The sequence below is a fragment of the Micromys minutus genome (assembly GCF_963924665.1).
Source record: "Micromys minutus genome assembly, chromosome: 4".
Lineage (NCBI taxonomy): Eukaryota > Metazoa > Chordata > Mammalia > Rodentia > Muridae > Micromys > Micromys minutus.
Window position 1 is genome coordinate 32,641,461 of NC_137973.1, and position 13,123 is coordinate 32,654,583.

At 42.6% G+C, this 13,123-nt stretch overlaps 1 protein-coding gene across 11 annotated transcripts in view; it reads right to left on the reverse strand.

The window, feature by feature from the left end:
* Positions 1-13,123, reverse strand: part of PDE4DIP (phosphodiesterase 4D interacting protein) — a 124,269-nt gene that overhangs the window by 84,145 nt on the left and 27,001 nt on the right. For all 11 annotated transcript variants that reach the window (XR_013975012.1, XM_080915889.1, XM_080915897.1 and 8 more), the window contains exons 2-5: positions 9,717-9,793; positions 6,486-6,609; positions 6,127-6,302; positions 5,754-5,871 (exon numbers count right to left, since the gene is read on the reverse strand). Coding sequence is in view for 10 of the 11 variants with exons in the window: in XM_080915889.1 (XP_080772015.1) it covers positions 5,754-5,871; positions 6,127-6,302; positions 6,486-6,609; positions 9,717-9,793 (495 nt within the window). In the remaining variant the exon portion in view is untranslated. The remainder of the gene's footprint in view (positions 1-5,753; positions 5,872-6,126; positions 6,303-6,485; positions 6,610-9,716; positions 9,794-13,123) is intronic.

A 13,123-nucleotide genomic window follows, 5' to 3' on the forward strand; every position in this document is an offset into this window, starting at 1 on the left:
TCCATGGAAACACTGGAATGTTTACTATTTTAGGAAATCTGCCTGACTGTAGGCAGCGCTGTTGATGTTAGTGCAAAAGAGTCGTGAGCACAAAAGCAGGAGCCTTGGTGGAGAGTGGGAAGGTCCTGTTTGATTAGTGAGCAGCCCTTCCTAGTTCTGCTGCTGTGTCCTCAATCAAATTACCTGCCTACATTTTGCTTATATGTTATTAGAGAAAATACTGGAAAAATACAGTGCAAGGATTCTTTCTGACCTCTGTTTTCAAGTACACGACTTCCCTGCTTCCACAGCCCCTGGTTCTGTTTTTTTTTTTTTTTTTTTTTTTTTTTTTTTTTTTTTTTTTTTTTTTAAAGGCTTTGGAATGAAGCATCTGCTATTCTGTAAGAAAAAAATACCAATAGCTGGAACGGCTATCAGCTTTTCCCTGTGATTACTGTTCCTTTCACCAAGGAAAAGAAATGGGCTCTGTCAACTGTCTTAACTCTCCCAACTGCCCCGGGAAAAACAGGTGGGTGAGGTACAGCCACCATTGAGTTCCCTGGCTCCAAGCTGTGGCCCTAAACGAATACACAGAAGAGCTAGAGGCAAACCTAGAGGGGTGCCACAGAGGCTTGTCACATTTTTACAATTGTACAGTCTTTGTATAAAGTTAATAAATTATCTAATAGAAGTTCATAAATATTATGCTAAATACTTTTACTAAATGGATGCTCTGGGACAGAAAGGAAAAAAGAGCTAAAAAGTAAGATTAATGTAATCAAGTAAGCTTCAGAGACATGTCTTTCTTTTCTTAATTTATCTTATGTATGAGTGCTCTGTCTGCATGTACACCTCTATGCCAGAAAAGGGCACTGGATCTCATTACAGATGGTTGTGAGCCACCATGTGGTTGCTGGGACTTGAACTCAGGACCTTTGGAAGAGTAGTCAGTACTCTTTAACTGCTGAGCCATCTCTTAGTCCCAGAAGCACCTGTCTTAACGTGGCAACATAAGGCACAGTATATCGGTCAGTCGACACATACTATTTAAGTTTATTGAAGGCGAGCTCAGAGAGAGGAAACCCTTCTTTGTCTCCTCCAAAGCTTCCATGCCTGGGGCAGGCTGGGAAGAGACAGTGAGCAGCTAAGGGTGTGACAGATAATGTGTCTGAAAACAACTAGAAGAAAACCATTTCCAAACAAACGTTACTATCATTTGTCCCATAAAAATGGACCTAGGAAGCACATGTCTAGAGAGAATGGTCTGCCCGTTCCAGAGCCTTTGCTCAGAAACTCTAGCATGGCTGAACAGGGCAACAACTTGGCACAAATCTAGACACAGCTGGAAAGAGAGAATCTCAATTGAGAAAATGTCACTAGAAGATTGGCCTGTGGGGAAGGCTGCCAGGACATCTTCTTGGTTAATGATAATAATGGAGGGCCTAGCCCATCGTGAGTAGTGCTACCTGTGGGCAAATGGTCCGGGGTCTATAAGCAGGATGAGCAAACCATGATGAGCAAGCCAATAAACAGCATTCCTCCACAGCCTCTGCTTCAGTTCCTGACTCCAGGTCCCTGCCTTGACTTTCCTCAGTAAAGTTCTGACCGTTGTAAGGCTAAATTAACCCTTCTCTCTCACACTGCATTCGGTCACGGTGTTAAGTCACATAAATGGGTTTATGCTGGATGCTTCAAGTGCTCAGTTAATTGGATGGTGTTTCATTATCTATCCACTACGTCTAATAATTCTTTTACTTGGTAGATTCGTTCATTCAAAACCGACAGCACAGTCATAGATCATTCTTAGGCCCGTACAGAACACTGAAAGAACAAAGGTATTAGAGTGAAACTTCTTGTACGCACACGATACACAATCCACCCTCCCACACTGCCATAACCGCATGAGAAATGCTTACGAATACATGAGCATTCTTCACCCAGACTGTTTAAAGCTAGAAGCACAGCGCCCGAGGACCCCCTTTCTTTTCAGAAACAACCACGGTGGTTTTCATGGTGAAGACTGGAGGAGTGCTGGCAGGGACCTGGGCACCTGCTCAGTACTAAAACATCTTTGTCCTTCAGCATCAGCTGGAGATTATGGGATAGTTTTTCTGGCAACGAAGAGATTCTTTAGCCCCTGGAAATCAGGACTGAACGTTTAGATATGAAATTTTAGCCTCTTTCAGTACACGTTGTCACGGCAGACAGAGGTGTAAATGTAATACGGTGGAACCACGGCACTGCTGCTGTCAGCAGGCAGGAGATTGGGCACAGCACAGGCCTCAGGGTTCAGCACACACTATGCCGAGAAGAGGGAAAGGGTGGTTTTATAATTATTTTATCTTTTACTCCTATCTAATTCACAAAATGCACTTGGTGAAGCAGCTAATAGCCATGGGCAGCCATACCTTGTTTCCTGCATCCACCAGGGCTGCCTTTTCTAAACTACACACTATGTGATTTTTATTTCTCTTGCTTTAATTATTTTCTTCCTACTGCTTACAGCATTAAAGTCCTTATCGCATTATTTATGGGCTTTTCCCAACCACGTATTTCAGCCTTCTGCCAAACCTATCAAAGGTTTGCTGAGAGCAATCACTCTTAATTCCTCAAGTCCCTTCCAAGCTACCATACACATCTTCCCTAGAGAGATCACAGCACTTACTTTAATCATTGCTGACAAAAGAGGGTCAGCAGAGGAAGGATTTATTTTGGCTCATAGTTTCAAGATAGAGAAGTATAAAGGCCGGAGAGGCTTTTGCCTATGGCTGTGAATGCATTAAGCAGTTTGCTTACATCTCAGTGGGATAGGAAGCAGAAAGAACTTGCCCAAAGGGTGGGCTGAACTATACCTGAAGGCCTGGACCAATAGTGGCTTACTTATGCTAGCCAGGCTTTACCTATGGAAGGTTCTAGAACCTCTTAAACTAGCTCCACCATTGGGAGACTATGAGGAAGGTGAAGTCCTGTGAGAATGTGTACTGTACAGCCATGTCATGGACACCAAAGCTCATGAAAATGGCAAAGCCTCCCCTAGGTCAGGCTCAGGAGAATGACAAGGACTTCTCCTCGTCCAAGTACGAATGCTGATGAAAGATTGACCTTTAGCTAAATATTTACGTAGAAAGTATCAGCCATACTTCCTCACTGTGCATGACTGCAGCCCGAGACTGCTCCCTTCTGAGACTGTATGAGATTAGCTGACCTACTTCCTGGATCGTGCAGTATATAGAAAATGCAGTTTCCAGAGTTTCCAGGCTGCTGCTTCTGGCGCTGCTCTATCCAAGGGCACAGCCAGCTTCACATTGTGTCTACCATTCCTTTATTCTCTGCCACCCTAGTCAGATCAAGTCTCAACAGGAGACTAAGAGTTTAAAGCCATGAGTCCGCTGGAGACGTTCAGCTTCAAAACCGTCTCCTTTTCTCCCCTGCCTGGTGTATTCAGCCTTCGCAGCCTGATTTAAGGGCTTTGCAGGTGATTCTCTCTTCAAAAAATAGAAGATAGCCAATTGATCACTTGTGGGTCCCTTCAGAACCATGTTCATATTTCTATTTCTGTTTATTTTAGCATCACATGCCTCTAAAGCTAGCTTCCCTAGACTCTAGAACACTCTAATGTGCATTTTGGAAATCCATGGGGTGGTGGGGCTTGTTTTAGTTGTTATGAAGAGGAAGAGGAGGGAAGTATTCTTGTAACTTGTTCTAGGTTGTCAAAGGCACTTAGCATTGCTGGGGGAATTCTAAGACTGACCCATAATGCTCTTGTGTCTATGCCTTTGTGTAATTACCATCCCTTTGACACACTAAAGGGCAGGATTTGCTCCTAAACAATACACAGGACAAACCTGCTCAGAGTCTTAGCTTCAGCAACTGGACAGGAGAAAGACATAAAAGAAATACAAATACAATGGGAAGAAGTCAAACTGTCCCTATTTGCAGATGAGATCATTCTTTACCTAACAGACCCTACTGTCTATTAGAAAACACTTGGAACCTAATTAACACAGGAAAGTTGTAAGATGCAAAATCAGTATTTAAAAAAAAAAAAGAGAAGAAAGCCCAGTGGCTTTCATTTATACAGTCTACTTCCTGAAAAAGAATTAAGAAAATTATTCCATTCACCAGCCCCCTTAGAAAGTAGGTATTTAGAAACAAATATAACCAAAGAAGGGAAAGACCACTACGATGAGATTTTCAAGTTGTTGGGAAAGAAAATCAAAGAATATGTTAGATATTGGAAAATATTTTGGGATCTGGATAGGAAGAATTAATATTATGACAATGTCTATACCACTACAATTAACATACAGATCTGACGTAATAACTATTAACATTTCCATGTCTTATCTCACAGGGTTAGGAAAAATAAAAATAGAGTTTCTGTAAAAGCACAGAAGAGACAAAGCAATCCCAAGGAGTAAGAACAATCAATGATGGTGATATTATAAAACTCAGACTCAAATTATTCCATCGAGCTATAGTGACAAAGTATATTTTCCTGGTCTCCACAGGAAAATAGACACTCAACCAATGGAACAGATTAGACAACCCGGAACTAAAATGGAAAATCTATGCTTACTTAGTTTTTGACAGAAAAGGCAAAAATTAGTTAGAAAAAGGTAACCCAGTCAATAAGTGGTATTGGCAAACCTGGATTTCCACCTGCAGAAGAGTTAAATTAGATATTTACCCTTGACCTTATAAAATCAATTAAAAATAGATCCATGACTTTGGTTGAAAGCCTGAAACACTGAAACTTTTAGAAGAAAACACGAGGTCCTATAACATATTGAAATAGGCAAAAACTTTCTTTTTTCTTTCTTTTCTTTTTTCTCTTTTTTAAGATTTACATATTTTAATTTGTGTAATTGGGTGTTTTACCTGTATGTATGTCTGTTCACCACATATGTGAAATGCCCACAGGGGCCAGAAGAGGGCACTGGATCCCTAGTGGAACTGGAATTATATATGGTTGTTAAACCACCATGTAGGTGCTGGGAATAAAACTTAGGTCCTATGAGAGAGCTGTCAGTGCTCTTAACCATTCAGCCATACTTCCAAGAACATGAAGAAGAAGGAGGAGGAGGAGGAGGAGGAGGAAGAAGAAGAAGAGGAGGAGGAGGAAGAAGAGGAAGAAGAAGAAGAAGAAGAAGAAGAAGAAGAAGAAGAAGAAGAAGAAGAAGAAGAAGAAGAAGAAGAAGAAGAAGAAGAAGAAGAAGAAGAAGAAGAAAGAGCAACAGCACACAGGAATTAACCTAAGTATCAACAGATGGAACAACATGAAAATAAAACCTTCTGTTCAGACAAGAAAACAATCAGCAGAGGTAACAGACAGCCCACAGGGTGGGCGGAAATCTTTACCACTACACTTCACACATAAAACTGCTAAGAATAAATATTATAATAAATAATAATAATAATAATAATAATAATGACAAATGAGCAAATGAACTGAACAGATTCTAACCCATGATTGCTGCTACCTTACAGAAGTCAATTCTGCCAGCGACACATGGAGCCTTAGACACACATCCTTTCCGAGGTTGGTCTCAAGATTAGAAATCCAGTCCATATCTGGATTTCAGACTTACAGAACCCTAAACAGAGACCCAGCTGAGCCACACCTGGGTTCTGGACACAAAACCTTGCAAGATTATGATATGTTGTGTTATAAGCTGAGCAGTGTGTGGTCATCTGTTGTGTACCAATCAGTAACAACACGGTGTTCAAGAAACTATAAAACTGGTGCCCAGGCCAACCAGCCTGAACCTTACCTGCACTTCCATGTTCTCTGGCTCCTCCAGCAGACGTAACAGCTGTTGTTTCTCTTGAGACAGCTGTTCCACAAGCCCCTCCTGGGCAGCCAAGCTCTGCCTCAGTTCTTCAATTCTCCTGAGCCAAAGAAATAGAAGGAATCTCTTCTTGCAATCAATCATTCAACCATTCCGTTATTTACCTGTTTCTACATAGGCCCCTGCCACAAACCAGTGAGCTTGCCTACCGGATACCATTGAAGAGACAGCCTTAACAGGAAATCTGGTCCAGAGAGACATGGCATCTTAGAAAGGGAGAAAACCCCCACTATTTGTACTAAAAGGGGAGCACAAAAAGGCAGCTTAGGAAAAGAAAACTACCCAAAACACCTACCTGTCCTTCTGAGCCAGTGCGTCAGAATATTGGTAAAGCTTCATCTGGTGTCCCGATGCATCTTCCCTGTTCTTGGCAGCATCCTTCCACTTCTCCGAGAGCTCCAGACCACACCCCTTCTCTGCCTCCACCAGAGTCTCCATCCCTGTGGCTTCATTCTTTGCAAGCCTGGATTCCTGAAAAAGTCGGGAAAGCTGAGCAGTGGTAAGTCCCACCCAAGTCAGGAGCTCTAAGACACAGGGACATCTGAGACTAGAGAAGCAAAGGAGTGCAGACAGGCCAGAATAGATAGAGTGGCCCGGAAGAGACTTTAGGGGACCGCTTGCCCTTGGCTCTGTAGACCTGTGAACACGCCTCACCTCCTGCAGCAGCTGGATCTTGTTTTCTAGTTGCTCATAAACGTGTTCTGTGTCCTGCTGCCTTTCTTCAACCTGGAGCCGGAGCTCTGCCTCATTCTGGCTGTTGAGATCCTCCGTATCGGCCCTACAATGGCATAGCATTTGCTAATTAGAGCACAGACTCAGATCACTCCAGCCACTCACTTTGGACCAGGGAGGAGAAAGAGAAACACTTGCTCTTTGCTGTTCCTAGAAACCACTCTGCCCATCCTTTTCATCTGACATTTTAGGACCTCTAGCTTCTTTATTGCCTGTCAAGAAGGGTCAGCCTGCTGCCCCAAGATACCATGACTGCTTCAAGAGGAGAAGCTCATGGGGAAGGCAAGGAGTTGGCAGCTAGGACCACCGTCATGGACTTTCCTGTTTAATGGCCCTCCCAGCGGGATTTGCCAGCAGCTTGCTTCCCTGATGTTTGAATTTTTAAATGTTCATTCCATTTAGGTCGCCAGGACATGATGTCCACAGAAATGCCCTCCTTTACACAGAATGCACAGAGGACCTGTCCTGAGTCTGGGCCACCTCTATCCAGTGTTCATGATCCCGGGCAGAGAACAGACATTTAATCGGCATACACTCAGGTTTTGGCTGCATGTGGCTTTTCTGATATCCCTACTGGCCTGAAAGGGGTAAGGTATCAGCAGTTTATTTATAGTGAACAACAGCTGTCCTTGGATATCTGAGGATTAGAAATCTGGGGGCCGAATCGGGTGCTGAGTTCTCTTAATTCCGGTTAGGTTTTAAGTCATTTTGTGAGAACCACAAACCATCTTCTTGCTCTCAGAGTGAAGAACTACATTAAACCATAGGCTTATTATAAACTACAACCAAGTCTAGTGCACTTTAGTATTTAGATCAGGAGGCTGTCTCTATGGAGACTGATTGGACTTCCCCAGACATTGTACAGTCCCTTGGTGTAGAGTGGGTGCTAATCAGCACCGTGTCAGAGGCGAGCCCCACCTTCTGGTGTTGGCATTGTATGATTGTATGGCCTTTATGAAGTAGAAAGGGACAAAATGCAAAGAACCCAGGGATAACAATGGCAACTTCTGTGAATCAGCTTCTCCTTTGGCTTCTGACTATATGTTTTCATTATTCTCAGGTCAGTTCTGTTCCCCACACCCCAGTCTTTCATGTTTCAGAATACTATGCCTCCGATATCATAGTTAATATGAGAATAATATAAAAATTTGAAGTATTACAGAAATCTCAATATGCATTGCATTATCACTATTCAAAATTTTCTAGAGCCTACAATAGCAGACAATTTCTTAATGGATACCACCAAAAACTCAACCCTAATAAGAAAACCCTTTTATGTATTTTTCTTTTTGAATTTTGGTTGCTATTTTTTAATTTTTTGTTATTTATTGCCAACATTTTCCATATACCTGAATATAAAACTCTGATCTTATTTAGCTATCCTAAAGTCCAAGAAATACTATAGACACAAAGATAGATCAGATCAGACCAAATATATTTGGATTACAGGCTATATCAAAATACTATCATTTAAAACTGTCCCTTAAGCTGTGACAGAAACCACACAATTATAAAATTAACTTTCTTTCCATTTGCTGAGACAAAGTTTCACTGAATGGTTTCTAGCGACATGAGTTTGCTGTATGGTCTAGCCTGGCCTTAAATTCCTCATCTCTTTATCTCTTGCCTCAGCCATCCCAGTACTAAATTCACAGGAGTGTACCATGGCACGCGGCTAGAGCAGCCATCCTGATGGAAATATACAAAAAGGGAAGAAAAATCACGTTTTCTTGCCAGACTCTGACCTTACTTACTCTCCTAATGAAAGAGGGGTTTCAGCAGTTTGGTAGCAGTCCTCCAAAGTTGGTTTGATTTTCCCCCTATGCATAACAAAGCAGCTACTGTCATGGTTGGTTTCAGGTCTCAGCTTGTCACACCTGGGAAAAGCTAATCTCAGTCAGAAATGTCTCCATTGGATCCGCCTGTGGGCATGTCTTTAGGGCCACACGTCAATTACTATTTGCTATAGGAGGTGGGCGGTGCCATCCCCAGGCAGGTGGTCCTGGGTTGTATAAGGAAGGTAGCTAAGCAAGCCAGTAAGCAGTGTTCTTCCAGGATCTCTTCAGATCCTACCTTGAATCCCTGCCCACTTTCCTTCGCTGGTAACTGTTGCCTGACAAAAAAAAAAATTCTTTCTGACCCAAGTTGGATTTGATCAACAATTTATCACAGCAACAGGAAAACAAACACACACACACACACACACACACACACACACACACACACACGTTTGCCCCACGAGGCTTGTACTATGAACATTTGCTTAGCATTCATGTTTCCTCTTAGCTTTTTCTATTTTTTTAAATAATTATTTATTTTTTTATATATAGGAGTACACTGTAGCTGTCTTCAGACACACCAGAAGAGGGCATGGGATCCCATTACAGATGGTTGTGAGCTGCCATGTGGTTGCTGGGATTTGAACTCAGGACCTCTGGAAGTGCTCTAACCACTGAGAAATCATCTCACCAGCCCGTCTTAGCTTTTTCTAGCAAGAACAATATGGAGTTCATTTTTTTTAACAACTGTGTAATAGGCCACAGGACAGATACCTTACAACCATTGGCTTGTTAATGGATGATTGCTTCAAGTTTTCTGTCATTACAAAGAAATGAGGCAGACATGTTCTTGGTTTTGTCCGTCTATGAGTGTCTTCATTTGCAAGGAATAGAGTTCCTCTAGGGATTATCTGCTTTTCTTCTCACTTTAAAAGTCAATAAACCATACCTAAAATGATGTCATAATCCCTATTTTCACAGAAGAACGTGAGAGTGACCATTTTTCCGGAACATTATGATTTTGATCTTATTAGACTGGTCATCTCTAATGAATGCTATTTGCAAATACCTCAACATACACTTCCTCCTGATTGGTTCTTTCCTATTTAACGTACAGTCTCGGGACTGGGAGATTTGCCCATTTGTGGCAAGGTGTATCTGACCACAGCGGACACATCTGAGTAACAGACACACCCAAGGAAAAGGGAACATGAAACCCATGGCCTCAAATCACAAATTTAGAGCCTACATTCAAATGTGACGGGGAAGGCTCCAGGCTTTGGGTTTAGACGGACTTGCTCTGCAGTGAGTGAGTTGGAGTCGGAAGCAACTTATGTGCACACATTGCTCTACACAGAGCTGGACTCACACTCACCATGTTTTATCTGGATGCTGTTTCCTGTCCTGGAGTTCTCGTTTCAGGCTCTCCACTTCAACCTTCAGCTCGATGTTCTGAAAAGCAAACAGACGTCCAGCGTTACCAGCCACGGACGCTCTCTGCCCTGTTTGATTCTGGCCCTGGTCTACCCCACTTCATCTCAGTCCTTTTCAGAACCTCTGATATATGTGGAAATCCAGGCAGATTAGCAAACGAACTCTCGAGTTTCAAGATTTCCTGTCTGTCAGTCACTGCCTCTGGATAATCGACGTCCCCCTAGACCATCATCAGCTCTGTAAAACATTATAGGACAGAGACATAGGCTACCTTCTATCTTAAAATACGAAGGAGTCTAATTATGTGTGTATATGTGTGCATGTAGGTAGGTGCACAGGTATGTGCAGGTGCATGTGCATGTAGAGGTCAGAGGGCATCAGGAGTCATTCCTCAGGAGCCATCTTCCTCCTTTGAGGTAAGGCTTCTCACTGGTTTGGAACTCTCTACTAGGTTAGGCTAGGCTGTGTGGAGACTGGGCTCCAGAGATCCACCTGCCTCGGCCTCTCCAGCATAAGAGTTATCAGTGTAAGGAACCACACTTTTTATGGCTTTTTAATTTAATTTCACTTTTTGGCATACCTGTTGGCGATCAAACTCAGCTATCATACTTACATAATGAGTACGTTCCCAACCAAGCTGTCTCTCGGTTCTGTACGTTATTTTTAAAAAGGAAAAATGTTTGTGTGTGTCTTAGAAACAATATCATGAAAGCTTATTATAAAGTTGGACTTTCATAAATATTAAGATGAGAGTGGTTTTGTTGGTAAATCTATGTACAATTATTAGGGTAAGGCAGCTTGTTTGGTTTTGAATCCTGGGTCAAGGGACTGAGGTGTATATTTTATATATCAAAGCAGACCTGGCCTCCAGGTTCTCCCAGCATCCCTCAGTCTCTACCTGGCATACCCTGCCCCCAGCCCTGAACTTTCTAGCCCAAGGGCTGGGCTGCCCTTCCTCCAGAGGCTCTTTCCCATATAATTGAGACATTTTGATTTCTTTTCTCCTCTCTCCCCCGCCTCCTCCTTTGCTTCTCTCTGCACAGGTGTCCTTTCTATTTTCCTCCCTGACCACCCTCCCCCATTTCCCTATGGTGACTCCTATGGCCTCACTCTTCGGGGCCAGTGAGAGCAGCTTCCCGATAAACCTGCCTTTAATGTAATCTAATATGGTCTGAATTGGTTCGTTTCACCAGTGGAGAAATAACCTATCAGCAGCAACCAACAAGATTTGGCAAACAAACAAACCAAAAAGGGAATTAAAGGTATACCTTAAAGTATGAACAAGGATTTAGTGATGTTTACACAGTGTGTCCCTGAAGGTTCAGTAGCCCGCTGTTCATGAGGAGTGGGAAATCAATACAGAAAACATCAGCAGAACCAGGAGCTGGCTCAGTTGTTAATTTATTGCACAAGCATTGAGGACTTGAGATCAGATCTCCAACACCCACATAAAATAGTGGGTGTGGTCATGTACATGTGGCCCCCACATGGGGTTAGGATGTGGAGGGATGAGAAGGAAGATAACAAACTTGAGGATCTTGGGACTTGCGGCCAATGTAGCCTGAATGGTAAGATACAGGTTCAGTGAGAGATCCTGTCTCCTCCAGGGAATAAAATACCATACCATTTATTATGATATTTTAGGGACTATCATAATATCAGTGATAGGGAACAGCAGACTTCCTTCTTTGACTTTTTCATGGGGCGTATACCCCCACACATACACACATACATTTATCACACATGCACACATGTGGAATACACAGAAGGAAGGAAGGAAGGAAGGAAGCAAACAAGGAAGCAACTGGTTTGTGAAAGCCATACCAAGAAGACTGGCGGGGAGCTATTGTCAATCAAAAACTCATCAGTAATATCAGAAGCTACACCCATAAAGTCTCACCAACACGTCTGCGTAAGCAAGAACTGAACAAGAGAAACTACAACAGACACACTAACACAAACAGAGGAAGAGCACAGGCCTCAACTCTATACAAAGAACCACTGAAAACTAAGGAATGCAGAGAGCTGGAGAAATAATCTTCCTAGGGAAGAGCACACACCAACTGGTTCCTCAATACCAAAGCATCAGTCCTAAACACTTACATACAAATTACGTTATATAGACTGGGCAGATTGTGTGGATGTACTTAGAAAGTGCTGGACCATGTTCCTAGCCTCTTATAACAGTGTGTTAACACATATGTCATAAATATGATTGTCACCACCAACAGTAGCAACATTATCATCAGGGGACAGTGGTGGTCTGTTTTCTCTGACGTCATAATATTTCAAGTAGATTTGGTACTCCGAATGTGATGCTGAGAACAGGACTTCTAAGCTGACTATTATTCCTGCTACCAGTAGATCCAGTTGTTGAACTTGCTCAATTTTGTTAATGTTTCTCAGTTCAGAAGATGACAAAGAATGAACAAAATGTGTTTAACTCTTCTTGAGTTTTTTATTTTACCATTATTGTTTGTGTGTGATATATATGTGGGTGCACATGACATGAAGGTTAGAGGACAACTTTGTAGAGTTGTTTCCTCTCCTTCTACCTTCACATGGATTCTGGGGATCAGACTTGGGTCTTCAGGCTTTTGTGCCAAGGGCCTTTACCTGATGAGTCATCTTGTTAATCTGACTTTAGGTCTAACACAAAGAAAACATCTATTTTTTTGAGGTATTGGCAATAATGGGTTTTCTGTTTGTTTTGTTTCAATTTTTTATTATTTTTTTAAGACAAGATTTTTCTATGTAATATTGGCTGTCCTGGACCAGGCTGTGGCCAAACTCAGAGATCCACCTGCCTCTGCCTCCCAAATGCTGGGCTTAAATGCGAGCGCCACCACTGCTCAGCTGAATGATGCTCTTATCCCTGGATAACTTAACTAAGTCAGAGAAGTCTAGATGTTTGCCTAGCCATCTCAGATAGATAGGTAGAAAAGGCTTAAGAAAATAAAGTCCGGCAGCGGGAAAACCGAAGTAAATGCTGGGGATACATAAATAACCTCGCGGGTTCTCTATTTCATGATGTCTCACGGTCTCCAATAGGCAAAAACTGATCAGCGGACAATCCTCCGAAACGTCTTCTGTAAATATTTTCCATGAAATCTGCACATTCTAAAACAAAACCCAACACACTCACAAGGAACGCAGGAGCCTGAGAGGCCCTGCGGACGCCCAGTGGGAAGCCACAGAGCACCAGCTTCTCAAGGTGGCTGGCTAATCACTCAGGGCTTGGGAAGCAGCTTTCTTCATTAGTGAAGACAGTAACAATCATCTCACAGGGGATTTTGTGTAGATGAAGTGAAATGGTGTGCAAAGCACACATGGACACCCCCCCACCAC